Here is a 14,794-nt window from a genome sequence, read left to right as displayed (position 1 = left end):
TTTTGCATCTAAAGGGATTGTCAAGTTTTATCAAGAACATACTGGCCCGGTTTCACAGACAGGGTTTAGCCTAAGTCAGCATTAGGCCTTAGTTTAATTAGGATTTTAGTAGCTTTTATAAACATACCCTAGAGAGGAAAAAAAAAAAAAAAAACATTACTGGTGTTCATCTTGAGACAAAACAATTTCAGTGACATATTTTAAGATCGAGCAGTGCTAGTTGCTTTCAGTTAAAACAGGTCAAACATGCATTTTAGTCTAGGACTAGTCTTAGGCCTTGGCCTGTGACCTCAGACCACAGGAAACAGCCTTATTTGGAAGAAAATAAAATAGCCCTCTGTCTCGACTCTTCTCTTAACCAGTGTTTTAATAATAGCATGGTGATTTGATGCTCACTCAGAATCCTAACGAACAGTGCTTTTGTATTTCTCTCAGTCTCTCACATTTTAAATGGTGTAGACCTTTTTCATCCAGTCCACTTCTTTTCTAATGAGTCTTCATTAAGAAGGTAAGAATGGAAATTAAAGTGTATTAAATATTGTAGCAATATATATAGTAATATATGTAACGGAAGAATAAAGGTTTCAATTTCAATAAATTTTAGCCCACTTTTTTTCTTTCTTTTTTCTGGGTTTGATGGTCAATCACTGATTTCCATTGTTAGTCTGTTGGACAGAATATGTTCTTGTCAATATTTTTTTGTGCGTATAAAACAAGTTGTTTTTGTTTTTACTTAAGGGCAAACTCAGGAACGTGATGGGACCTCTACTACTTAAATTGCTTTTACAAGGTATAGAATCTGTTTCCCTCTCTTCGTTCAGTTAGTGATGTCTGTCTTGAGCATTTAAAAATATCCAGTTTGTGCTGGATTTAGTTGTGTAAATATTGTTTACATAATGGACATTTTGCAGATGAACAATGTCAAATATTGCAGTGTACACACAATTACAGTTGGAAGGATGGAAGTTTGTTTCCGAATGCCCAAAGTATATACAATGTCAATTTAATATAAACGCCCATACAGAAATGTTATATATATATATATATATATATATATATATATATATATATATATATATATATATATATATATATATATATATATATATCACAAGTAGTGTTGTTATATATTATAATGCATTGTATTATTATCACATATATACATCCTAATTTATGTCCAATTTATGAAAGTTTATTTATTTTAAACAACACATATGCAAACATTCGGTATGCTTATATAGGATGTTATATAGGTTTATAGCATATATGAAATACCCATAGTAGAATTATGATATATACATATATTAAATATAATTATATGTTGATTTTTTTTTTATATATATATATGGAACTGTATGTTAAGACCATATATGAGCAATATATGTCAATTTATCTAAATAACGTATATGCAAACATTCAGTATACTTATATAGGACATTGGGTTTTATTTAATTTTAAACCATATATGCAATACCTAAACATAGTGCATGTACATTATTAAAAAAAAATTATATAATGAATTTTTATATGGAACTGTATGTTAAGACCATATATGTGAACATACTTCTTTATATATGCAAGTTTATTTACAGAACATATATGCAAATATTAATTTGGGGTGCTTATAGGATTTTGTTATACCACGTACGAAATACCCATAGTAAGGCAAGGCAATTTTATTTGTATAGCACATTTCATACACAATGGTAATTCAAAGTGCTTTACATAAACAAGAATGATACAAATAGAACATAAGAAATAGAAATAGCAGTACAATTAGTAAAATTAGTATAAATACATATTTTTATAATGTAATGTATGTTAATGCCATAGTAATGTATGTTAATGCCATAGAACATAAGAAATAGAAATATATATATATATATATATATATATATATATGCAGTGTATGCTTAGGATTCTCTTATTAATTCTCTAATTAATTTTGAAGGCCACATTTCATAAGTTATATTTGATTTCCAAACTATTACCATTTTCTATAAAGAAATTTTACATTTTGTTTTTCATTTTGTTTTCAATTGGATGGCATGAGTAACTGCAAAAGGTAAATACTCCAAGGCCCGGATTCACAGACAGGGCTTAGCCTAAACCAGGATTATGCATTAGTTCAATTAGGGCATTTAAGTAGCTTTTAAAAACTTTCACTAGAAAAAAAAAAAAAAAAAAAAAAAAAAAAAAAAAACTTTACTGGTGTGCATCTTGAGACAAAACAATGGCACTGACATATTTTAAGATCTGTCAGTACAAGTTACTTTCAGTTACAACATTAAAGGTTAATGTTCCCAATATATCGCCACACGACTGTATAACCATGCAACGCAACCAAATACAGAAATGCCCTGCAAAGTTCACAACGCACATAAATACAAAACGTGCTTCAAATAGCACATGACAAAGGAAATGTTTCAAGGGGACCGCAAAGAAGTGACGAACCTGGCTAGGAATAGGAACAATATTATCTGCCTGTAATACCAGAGGCTGCACTTTTAGGACTGCATTTCTAGGACCCTAGTTTTTGTGACAGCGCCATCTAGTTTTAAATATTTAAACAGGGTTACCAATGGGTAGGTTTAGGGCTAGGGGTCGGTTAGGACAATATATAAATTAAACTTAATCAATTAAACAACTAAATCATTGCTAGGGTCCTAGAACTGCAGTCCTGAAAATGCAGCCGGTATTGCAGGCAGATGCCACTCAATGGGAAGCGTTACTTGTTCCACGTCTACTCGTTATTGCTGTTGTCGATGACCTGAAAGGTGAGTTTTTTGTTTAACATCCTCATCGTATATATATCGGCCACTATACCATGTATTTATCAAAAACACATTTTACATACATTTCATTTTTTATATGCAAAATAAATACTAAGACTCTATGACATATCATTTAAACAATATGCTACGCATGTATAATTTGTAAACTACACATAGCCTACAAAGGCATATTAATAATTATATATGAGATATATATGTCAAAATATGCATTATACATACATGGACATATTTAAATGGGATACATTTGTATGTCAATATAGGGCATTGTTCCTATTTCTAATAGTTTTCATATATGGCTGTGCATATATGTACATATATGTTTTCAATCTATATGATCATATATCCATATATGGATATTTCATATAAGAGATATGTCAAAATATATATTATGGATACATTATATGTCAATATATGGAATTGTTCCAATTTCTAATAGGTTTCATATGTAAGGAATAATTGACTCCGGGCCATTGAATTATTAGAAAATAATGCACACCTGAGATGTACCACCTATCTAATAATTTAATGGCCCGGAGTCAATTATTACACTTATACTACGGTTACCACACCTGAAGACCTCAATGTTTTCGATGTTGTATTTCAAGACATTTGTCAGGTTTTTGTCCTTAAAACACTCTTGTGTGTGGGACTAATATCTTACGCCTCTTTTGCTAATTCCAAAATGTTATTTCAGAACTAGTAATGAATAGAATATGTGAATTAGCCTACCTGAGTGTCTGTGCCTCTCTCATGGCAACACTTTCTCTACTAATAGAAAAAAGAAACTATAAGTTTTCATCCTATTGTTTACTATATTTATCTGCTTGGTCGGTTTCGTTGTGGGTTTTGTTTCTTTTGCTGTTGTAGGCTGTAAGGACCTTTTGAAATAACTGAAATCATTTGGTGAATTGATATGGAACTGAAATGCGGTCAAGACCTGCCTAGAACTACTTTACCCGTGCGTTTCCCTGAAAATAATTGGGAAAGTTAGAACCTTGGGAACCTTAGAATGATGATCAACCAATCAGATTTGAGCATTCAACAGCCCCATATTTTTACTTTATACGAGAGTATATTCCATATATTGATATTTCTGTGGCCCCAGCCAGTCTGCACAATGAAAGCGTTCAAACTGCAATATTTAAAGGTGACCTCGAAAGAAAAATTTAATTTATCTTGGCATAGTTAAATAACAAGAGTTCAGTACATGGAAATGACATACAGTGAGTCTCAAACTCCATTGTTTCCTCCTTCTTATATAAATCTCATTTGTTTAAAAGACCTCCGAAGAACAGGCGAATCTCAACATAACACCGACTGTTACGTAACAGTCGGGGTGTACGCCCCCAATATTTGCATATGCCAGCCCACGTTTCCAACATTATAAAAGGCATTAGACAAGGGCAGCCAGTATTAACGTCTGGATCTGTGCACAACCAAATCATCAGACTAGGTAAGCAAGCAAGAACAATAGCGAAAAATGGCAGATGGAGCAATAATAACTGACATGATTCATGATATCATGATATTTTTAGTGATATTTGTAAACTGTCTTTCTAAATGTTTCGTTAGCGTGTTGCTAATGTACTGTTAAATGTGGTTAAAGTTACCATCGCTTCTTACTGTATTCACAGAGACAAGAGAGACAAGAGACATTCTTTATAAATTTCTCCAACAGTGTAGCATTACCCGTTAGCCACGGAGCACTATCAAACTCATTCAAAATCAGAAGTAAACAATATAACAGTATACAATACTCACATAATCCGACGCATGCATGCCGCACACTTGGTAAAGATCCATTTTGAGGGTTATATTAGCTGTGTAAACTTTAAGGCACTGTTTATGTTACAGCTGGTGTATGGTGCTGGAGAGATGAGCCGTACACGGATATCCACAAGTGCAGTATTTAATCGAAGGAAAGGAACAACCACAATACACTTAAGCTTAACATTAACAGAGAACGGACAGGGAGTGCAGGGAGTGAGTCCATTATAAAGGCAGTGAAGATGATTACGTCCAGGTGAAGATGATGAGTGCTGATAGGGAGATGACGAGGGAAGTGCGTGCAGGTGTGGAGAACAGGAGGATAATGGGAAACGAAGTCCGGGGAACAAGGGATCTGTGACATTACCCCCCCTCCCGGTAGGCGCGTCCTCGCGCCGTGGATAGAACAACCGGGGCGCCCACCCCCCTCCCCGGAGACCTCATGCAGGTGCAGGGAGAGGAGCAGACAGGAACGGAGGTCTCCAGGGCGGATCTATGAACCATGGCGGGTCAGGAGACGTAGGCCGCCATGGCGGGTCTGGAGCCCTGGTGGGCTCAGGTGACCCCGAAACCCCGCCCAGGAGTTCCCCACCCACAGGTACTGGGCTCCCCCCAAAAAATACTTGGGAGGTGTCCAGTCCATCCCCTCATAGGTGATTAAAATCCCCACAGGCACTGGAGCTGGCTCTGTGGAGACTGGAGCGACAGGCTCGGAGAGGACTGAAGGGGTAGGCTCGGAGAGGGCTAGAGCAGCAGGCTCGGTGATGGTTAGAGCGGGCTCTGGAGTGGATTCACTGGCTGGAGCGGGCTCTGGAGTGGACTCACTGGCTGGAGCGGGCTCTGGAGTGGACTCACTGGCTGGAGCGGGCTCTGGAGTGGACTCACTGGCTGGATCGGCTTTCTTCCTCCTCCTCCGCTTTCTGGACCCAGCGGAGGAGTGTGGGTCCAGTGTGGGACAGGCAGGGAATTCGCTGGAGGGGTATGCGGAGGAAGACGGAGGCTGACTAACTGGCCCGGCCGACCGTGTTTCTGGACGGACTGGAAACAAACACTTATCCTGAACCTCCTCAACTGGGAATTTGGAGCCATTTAAACACAAAATTAAATTGATAGTTTCACTTAAGGAGAAACGATAATCAGGTTCATCAAAACGGATAGTGTCATCATCCAGTCCGTCCAAAAACAGGGCGATTAAATAAGCCTCAGGCCAGTTAGTCAGATAAGCTAGCTCAACAAACTCCTCCACATACCTCTCCAGCGAACGACCAACCTGCAGGAGCCCGATGAGGCGATCGCCAGCTGACAGAGGAGTGGGAGGCGTTGGAGGAGAAGCTGGAGCCAGGGATACGAAGAAAGAGTCCATCTTTCTTGTGGAAATCCAGTCAGTATTGGTCCGTTCTTCTGCAGTATTTAATCAAATGAAGGAAAGGAACAACCACAATACACTTAAGATTAACATAAACAGAGAACAGACAGGGAGTGCAGGGAGTGAGTCCATTATAAAGGCAGTGAAGATGATTACGTCCAGGTGAAGATGATGAGTGCTGATGGGGAGATGATGAGGGAAATGCGTGCAGGTGTGGAGAACAGGAGGATAATGGGAAATGGAGTCTGGGGAACAAGGGATCTGTGACAGTTTAAGGCAAGCGCGATCTCTGTGGGCGGAGAGCACGGGATTTAAAGGGGCCTCAGCATAAAATCGGCGCATTTATAATGATGCCCCAAAATAGGCAGTTAAAAAAATTAATTAAAAAAAAAAATCTATGGGGTATTTTGAGCTGAAACTTCACAGACACATTCAGGGGACACCTTAGACTTATATTACATCTTTTAAAAACATAATCTAGGGCACCTTTAACAAATATGTATGTTAAATATACATATACTGCGAAGCATCCCATATGTAAACAGTAATTCAACCATCAAATACAGAAGAAACTCCTGCACAATCTGCATATTTTAAACACTCATGACAAACATCACTACCTGCCCATGACAGAAATTAGATGCTGCCTGTTTTTTTTCTTTTTTTTTATGTTGAAAACCTCTTACAGGGCTGTCAAGTGAAAAGCAAACCAAGCATTTTAAATTGTGGCTATGTTAAATTATTAGGTGAAGGTGTTTGTGTGGATGATTTTTGCCTGGCCTGTGGGCCCTGTGATATTATGCCACCATTCACCCCATTAGCAATGAGCAATGCCCAAAATGATTTTTGATCAGAAAGTGTAGGAATGCACTTTATAAGTTTATATTCATTAGTGTTACACAAACTTTGTCAATAGATAAACTGGTTTCTTGTGTATTAGCATGAATTAGTTGGCATCATGTTAAAAGTAATATATAACTTAAATATATACACTCTTATTTTGAGTCTTTATACATTAAACACCAGTATTTTTGAGGGGAAAAAAATGCTTAATCCTTCACTCAGCCATTAATGTTCTCCAACTTTTGTCCCACAGCTGTTATTCTGTCTGATGCTTTGGCATGGAGAGTGACAATGCCAAAAAGCATTCGTGGCCTCCAGGGTTCCTGTCTGGTTATACCATGTTCTTTCTCTTACTATTCATACCCACCCAAAAACCCACGTAGAGTTGTGTGGTATCAGTGGGTCTCTAGAGGTTATCCTTTAGTTTATGATCCATGGTATCCAAATCATGTCATTGATAAGTTTAGACGGAAAACTTCTTTATATGGAAACCCATCAAACTGGGATTGCAGTCTGCTGATTACAAACCTGGAACAGTCTCACCATGGAGAGAAAATATATGCATGGATTGACCCTGAAAATGTTGGGTGGCGCACCTACGCATTTTATGATGTCACCTCTACAATCCTTGTCGACGGTATGTATTCTTGTAATAATATTCATTTAGTTTAATATATGTGATTGTCAAAATGTGCCTATAAGTGTTGGTCAATAACAGTCAATAACATTAGACAAAATTTCTCTCAAACTGACTATTTTTAACTATTTACTGACTATTTTTAACTAACTATTTTTATTCTAATTGTAATGTTTCTGTCAACTCTAGCAAGTCCACAGCCACCCAGCATTATTATTTATGGAGGTGACAGGACGGGTGACACCATCACAGTAGCATGTTCGACTTTCCACTCGTGTCCATACAGCAAACCAAACATCATTCTGAAGGGTATAGAAGGATCTGACCAAATAAATGATGAGGACATTAATGATGGCCTGTGGAAAATCACTCTGACACGCACAGGTGTCGTAAAGGCAGAAAGTTCAACTATTGAGTGTTCTGTAACACATCATGGTGTTGAAACAGTGACATTTAAAAAGGACAAAAGCGCACAATGTGAGTGAATACAAATATGAATAGCTTTGTGCTGTTAGTTATAACTTCATTTTAAATGTCATAGTTGGACCTATTAAAAGATCTCAGTTTAATTTCAGGTGTTCATCATAAAATAACGATTGATCCTGAACTGGCAGATGTCACTGAGGGCGTTGCAAAGAACTTCACTTGTTCCGTCTATCACTCCTGCCAGAAAGAGACTCCAACCATCACGTGGAACTATGAGAACATGCAGGTCTCAACAAGGAGCAAAACACTTTCCGGTTTAAATAAGGTCAGCTATTCCAACATAACCTTTCTGGGTTCAAAAGAAGACCATGGAAAGAAATTGATATGTACTGCAAAATTTTCTGGAGGAAACATCGAAGCTTCTGTTGCACTACATGTACGCCGTGAGTAATTTGCCTTCTGTAATGTAACACTTAATTGAACAATAACACATTTGGTTTAGTGGCACAAACATTTGAAAAAAAGTAGATGTTGAAAAAAAATAGAATACTGAAGTATGTTTCTAGCCTTAAGGCTCAAATGTAGCATTTAAAATCATAAATGAAACTTGAAAAACCTAAGCTTATTGATTTCTACTGATTCTCTTGCAGCGTATCAAAAACCAGCGAGTCCAATCCAGAATGAAAGTATGTCAACCCCGATAGCTATTCTCTAATTTATATCAATGGCAATGACACATTCAGTTCTGTAATAATACTAATTAATCCATTATATGGTATCATGTTAGCTTATTTTCAGTATGAGGCAGATGTGATACCCAAGATCACTGCGTTGCCTCGTTCCTGTGTGGTAATACCATGCAGTTTCAAGATGGCGAAGAATTTGTCACTCGACTTCGTGTTCTTTGGGTCACCAAAAAAGGTGGCTACATGTTCCACACAGACTCACATGACGTCTTAGACAACTTTAAAGGCCGCACAAGGCTTCTCGGAAACCCAGATGAGCAGAACTGTACTGTGGAGATGGATAATGTGCAAACTCATGATAATGGGCCATTCTGCTTCAGAGCAGAAAAAGAAAATGAGAAATATAGTTTTAACAACAGCTGTGTGTTCATTATAATGCGAGGTGAGGAAATATAACCAGTCAATATTGGTTGGTTTTTAAAGATGCATCACATCCCATAACTAACATAACGTCTTTGTGTTTCTGGTTAAAAAAGCATCTCCTGACAAACCTGTGATGTCGTCCCTCCCTGAAGACATCGAGCCCGGGACACGCATCACCGTCAAATGTTCAGTCAACCACACATGCTCCTCTCACCCTCCCAAAATTACCTGGAGCGTCCCAACAGCCCGAGAAACTATCAGTCACAATCACATGGGTGGAGGCGTCTGGGAAACAGTGTCCACTGTGATCTTCATTCCAACTGGATATGAAGAGAAAGATGAAATTGTCTGCAGTGCCAACTTTTGGGGTGGTAAAACTCAACAGAACAATACTGCCTTCCTGAGTGTTAAGAGTGAGTATAGACTGATACAGTTATGTCCAAGATGTTTTGGTGGCTCTCCGATTGTAACTGTATACTTTAATGAGTTTGGCTTGTGCACATTATTATTTGGTCCATTTTTTAATATTTCCGATCAAACAGGCTGTACTTCATAATGTGTGAGAGATGTGACTATTAATCCTTTATAACAATAATATTATCTTAGGAGTTCAAGGCATTGGATTTGGGCCTTATATCATTGCTTCTTCACTTGCGTTCATCCTTATTTGCATACTTGCTGGAGTCTTCATATATAAAAGGCAACACAGGTTTGTATTTTTTATTTTTTTTTCCCAACTTATACTGATCCTCCAAAATGTTTTTTTTTTTTATTCACCTACATTTCCTACCAGTACCGAGACTTGAACCCACAACCTTCAGGTTACAAATCTAACTCTCTAACCATTAGGCAACAACTGTCCCTATGGAGGATCCAGTTAAATTTATTTGTAATGGATCTGCCGCTGCTGTGCTTAATTGCTGATTTTATCAGCCCTGACAACTTCTCATTATCACACTGTCATTATTGTTTGTAGACAACCTCTTCGTGATATGCAAGGGTCACGATCTGAGCTAAGGTATGTACATCAGTTTTCATTCATTAATTCGTGTTAAGAGCTAAAATCCTCTGATTACTAAAATACTAACAATTTTATCTCTATTCTCTTAATGTAGGAGATCAGTTTGGAACAGATTCACAAGGTTGGAGTTTTTCTTTACTGAATTTGCACTTGAATCAGAATCAGAATCAGAATGAACATTATTACCAAATATGTTTACATACACAAGGAATTTGTCTTGGTGACAAGAGCTTCCAGTGCAGAAGAAAGTACAGACATAGTGCAGACACACATAGGAATTATGCAGTAGATATGAAGTATAACACAAGAAAATAACACTGTGTGCAAATTATTAGGCAAGTTGATTTTCTGATCATGTTTTTTTCCAAGCACATTTTACCAATTCCAATCCACATCAATCTTAATAACTACTATTAATATTGTTTTTATCATTTATAAGTGATATATAATTGTTCATGAAGGCTGGAAATGAAAAATGCCTTATATTCATGTGTGCAGAATTATTAGGCAGGTTTTCTTTTACAGGCAAAATTCCACCTGTTTTTGTATGACCCCGCTGACCCAATGAGCATTTTGCTGTCCACTGGTCATGCTTTAACTTTGCAATTTCTAGTATTGCATTAGTATTGCGTCCTTCTCATGAGCATTTATTAATTTTTGTCTTTTCAGTCTAAAAAGAGTTAAATCTCTTTTTTGGCTCATTTTGCCTGTAAAAGAAAACCTGTCTAATAATTCTGCACACCTGAATATAAGGCATTTTTCATTTCCAGCCTTCATGAACAATTATATATCACTTATAAATGATTAAAAACAATATTAATAGTAGTTATTAAGATTGATGTGGATTGGAATTGGTAAAATGTGCTTGGAAAAAAAATATGATCAGAAAATCAACTTGCCTAATAATTCTGCACACAGTGTATATATATATATATATATATATATATTTTTTTTAATGAATGTACAGATATGTTATTTAAAAGAGTACAGTTTATGACAGTTTTAATTGTTCAAGCTGAATATATCCTGCGGAGAAAAAAAAAAAAAAAAACTGTTCTTGTGGTCTGTAGTGCTGGCCAGAGGGCAACAGTTCAAAGACAGAGTGGGCATTTGTATCTTTGTATTTGTTCCTGAAACTAAATGTAAAATTTCCCCCAGTCATTTTAATATGCCTGAAGGAAGAGCAGCTTGGAATAACAGGGGAAACAGGAGTGATATCAGGCAAGTACAAAACACCTTTAGTTAGGGTTGACTTGTCACTGGTCCAAATCTGTCCAATGCACTAACTAGCGCTGGTAACTATCTACAGGTACACTGAAAATGCTCCTGAAAGACCACCGAAGCCTGAACAAAGGCAGGTTAAAAATATAATTGTAATATTACAATATATATTACAATATATATATATATATATATATATATATATATATATATATATATATATATATATATAAAGCATAAACGGAACACAAATTATTTTTGTAATCATGCTATTATTTAAGCATCACCTGACTATTTAAACATCACATCTTTCAACAGACGGAGCATCTGGAGCCGATTTTCTAGGTAATCAATTAAATTTTCTGTTCATTTTATGTAATGTGTTTCATTATTAAATTATAAAATCCTCCAATTTGATAACTTTTATTCTCTCTCTCTCTCTCTCTCTCTCTCGCGCTTGCTCTCGTTTTTGTAGAAACCAATCACCCAGAACCAATGCAAATCTGAGAGCTGAATACATGTCAGTATTTTATTCTTAAAAAAAAAAAAAAAAAAGTACACATTTTAGATTTTACAGTATACATTTTAATAAATATTTTACAAATGACAACACTGATGAACCTTCTCTCTTCATAGGGCAAACACATGTATGGTGTCAGGAAACGAACCTTTCTCCAAACCTCATATGCCATCACCAAAGAGGTACAGAGCATTTGAACCACATATGAGTCCCTCAAGGTCTCAATTCATTAAATTATGGTACACAGCAAATTCCCAATGCCTCTTAACATTGTTTAGCAGAAAATAGCAGAATTTGTGTAAGCTGCAGTTTAAACATTATACCAATTGAATAGTTTCTTGCAATAACAATGTATTATAATTCATATAAACACTGCATGTGCTTCTCTCCTTTGCCATATGGCAGATATGTTATAGTTATATTAGCAGTCTATTAAATGCATTAGCTTAACAGTTTCTATGACAAATTCAAACATGTATATGATTTTACATTCTTATCCCCCTCCACCCCCATTCCCCATCTCAGTGAGCCAAAACTCTACCGTGTGAGTACATTTATCACTTCATCAAATTTCTTACAGCATGGATAACACATTCAATTTCTGTGATTAATATGCTATTGACTGACCTTTGTATCTCTTTACATTTTCCAAGGGTTATGATTATGATGCTGATAACACCAACCTATATGGAAATGTCTGATGAAAATGGGCTGTATCCTAGAACATGTGCTCTGAATTTCAGTCCAGTTCGTATTATTTCCCCATTCTGTTCCACCTATTTTCTTTCTCAATCTGTTTAATATTGTTTTTTTAAATCACAACAATGTAAAACTGATATGAAAAACAAACAAAAAAGCTTCTGAATATATTAAAAAAAAGCTATAATCTTATGCTGCGTGAAGAGTGTAAGAGCGTTGTAGTTTGCAATACTGTGAACATCATTCTGAGCGTTCACACCATAAAAAAAAGTATTCCACAAATTATTGTGTTTTAAAGTCTAAATGTTTTTGTGAAATGTATTAGTTGACAGATCTTTAAAATAATGATTGTATACACTTATTATTTATTATTCCCATATTTGTCTGCTAGAAATTCAAGTAGTTACGATATCTAAAGAGACATTTCCATTGTTAGGATGTGCTTGACAAAACATTGTATTGCCTGCTATCAACATTTCATCTGCTTCATGTGCAATAAAGTTTAAAAAAACAAACAAAACAAAAAAACTAGGGATGTCAAGTTTTTTTTTTTTCTTTTTTTTTCTTTTTCTCCAGATCCAGTCTGAGTCAATTAATATTAAACATCTGCTGATACCAAGTTGAATTGAGTTGATCTGATGACAGCTAGTTTAGAGAGGGAGTGAAGGATAATGTATGTCTTTTTGATAAAATATGTTATTAAAGGAGCAGTAAGCGACTTGTAGCCAATCAGCAGTAGGGGCATGTCCACTCATGATGGAGGAGAGAGAGAGAGAGAGAGAGAGAGAGAGAGAGAGACTTTGACTTTTAAGGTCTCTTTATTACAAAAAGTTTAAAAATTTAGATTGACATCAATTAAAAAAAAAAGAAAAAAAAAAAAAAATTGGCGCAAGTTTATAAAACAAAACTTAGCCTTCATTAGAGTCAACTTCACAAATACATTGATTAACTTCCCATTTATATTTGAACATCTGCAGGTCATTTATCAACGTATAATAACTATACTCTATATTAATAAGGGATTTTATTAATCCCTTCAATATTGAAATAGCATCAGTTGATCCCCTATCATTCAATTTACCTTTTCTTGACAACCATATAGCCATCTTTGCTTGCCCAAATAAGAAGTTTAATAAAACATGACTCCTCATTTTACTTCTGCTGTACTTTGGTCTAAAAATAAACTTTCAGGTACAAATATTTCCCCCAGGGTTTGACACCACTCTTCCATTTTATAAAATAATGGCTGTAATCTCACACAATTAAAAAAATAAATGAAACACAGTTTCTTGTACTCCACAAAAATGACCCTCCCCAACCTGTGGATTGAGGTGTACTCTGTGTCTCTTTGTGGCTATTATACAATGCACAATCCTCCACTGTAGGGCTCCAGTTCTTTTCTGAATAGGAGGTTTGTACGGCCCTCCAGCAACCTTCAGAGGAAGCGCTTGACCCAAAAATATCTTGCCATTTCGACTCTCTCACATTCTGAAGCTGAAGAAGATGGGACACCTTTACACACAGTACATAAATTGTTTTTTTTCCAGCATTTCTAAAAAGTTCCAGCTGGGGTGTCTTAAAAGAAAGCAAACCATTCTCCATTTCTTGTCATGTTCTAATATCAGCTGAAAAATTCAGGTCTGGGAAGACAGAAGTCTCCTCCTCTCCAACCGGTGTCTCTAATGATAGTCTAATCAGATGGTAAAATCTCAAAGATTTGAATCAACAGTCTATCTGCCACTCGAACTGATCTCATTCCCAGTTTTAAAGCCAAGTTTTTAGCAGAAATCCATCCTTCCTCAGAAACAAAATGTCCAATTTTGGTAATGTTTGCAGTTCACAACATTTTTCTGAGGGATTCTGATTTAAAAGCGTCTAAATCCAGTGCTGAATTAAAAAAAAAAAAAAAAAACAGTGGTTCTTCTCTCAGCCATAGCCCCTTCACACCATTTGGCTCATGAGAGAAACTGAAAAATGTCCATGTTTTTAACATTGATCTGTAAAAAGGTGTCAGTCCTGTCAGGTCTAGTTTTTCAGTGTCCACGAGAAACAAGTGGCGGTCTAATCCCATATTGCCTGCTCTCTTTAGAAGGGTACAGGCTACCCCAGCCTAGCTTACATCCTCTCCATATAGGAGTCTCTGGGCTGCCTGGAGTCTAAAAGCTCTGACTCTGGATTTAATGTCAACCAACCCCTGTCCTCCTTCTTGTATTGGCAGATAGAGCACTGATGCCTTCAACCAGTGCTGTCCTGACCAGAAGTCCACCAGGCACTGTTGAATTCTTCTTACTACAGTAGGTCTTCTGGAGGCTCTAGAATCATCATTTTGTGCCACAACGATGATGCAACCAAGTTGTTACAGACCAGGGTTCTCCTCCTATAGGACATCT

At 36.4% G+C, this 14,794-nt stretch overlaps 1 protein-coding gene and 1 long non-coding RNA gene across 2 annotated transcripts; both read left to right on the top strand.

Annotated features, from left to right (window-relative positions):
• Nucleotides 1–188: 188 nt before the first annotated feature.
• LOC125248866 lies at nt 189–7,383 on the top strand. The gene is made up of 3 exons (XR_007180421.1): nt 189–508; nt 739–790; nt 7,025–7,383. It is a non-coding gene; the product is annotated as an uncharacterized LOC125248866 (long non-coding RNA).
• A 129-nt stretch (nt 7,384–7,512) lies between these two features.
• LOC125248865 lies at nt 7,513–12,616 on the top strand. The gene is made up of 15 exons (XM_048161010.1): nt 7,513–7,885; nt 7,984–8,277; nt 8,485–8,520; nt 8,622–8,962; nt 9,057–9,356; nt 9,550–9,652; nt 9,920–9,961; nt 10,059–10,085; nt 11,123–11,185; nt 11,274–11,318; nt 11,504–11,530; nt 11,661–11,705; nt 11,822–11,887; nt 12,231–12,249; nt 12,359–12,616. The coding sequence occupies exons 4-15, from the start codon at nt 8,692–8,694 to the stop codon at nt 12,404–12,406; spliced, it is 1,056 nt and encodes a 351-aa protein (XP_048016967.1). The 5' UTR covers nt 7,513–7,885; nt 7,984–8,277; nt 8,485–8,520; nt 8,622–8,691; the 3' UTR covers nt 12,407–12,616.
• The last annotated feature ends 2,178 nt before the right edge of the window (nt 12,617–14,794 follow it).

Source organism: Megalobrama amblycephala, linkage group LG16 (genome assembly GCF_018812025.1).
Source record: "Megalobrama amblycephala isolate DHTTF-2021 linkage group LG16, ASM1881202v1, whole genome shotgun sequence".
Classification (NCBI taxonomy): domain Eukaryota; kingdom Metazoa; phylum Chordata; class Actinopteri; order Cypriniformes; family Xenocyprididae; genus Megalobrama; species Megalobrama amblycephala.
The sequence above is the reverse complement of the archived record's forward strand: the minus strand, read 5'-3'. Positions and strand labels throughout refer to the sequence as shown.

Excerpts from the sequence above, each read along its gene's own strand:
- LOC125248865 (XM_048161010.1), top strand. The coding sequence starts at position 8,692 with ATGCAGTTTCAAGATGGCGAAGAATTTGTCACTCGACTTCGTGTTCTT. Across the intron at positions 9,962-10,058 it reads GGGTCACGATCTGAGCTAAG|GAGATCAGTTTGGAACAGAT; the intron begins GTATGTACATCA and ends CTCTTAATGTAG. Across the intron at positions 10,086-11,122 it reads GTTTGGAACAGATTCACAAG|TCATTTTAATATGCCTGAAG; the intron begins GTTGGAGTTTTT and ends AATTTCCCCCAG.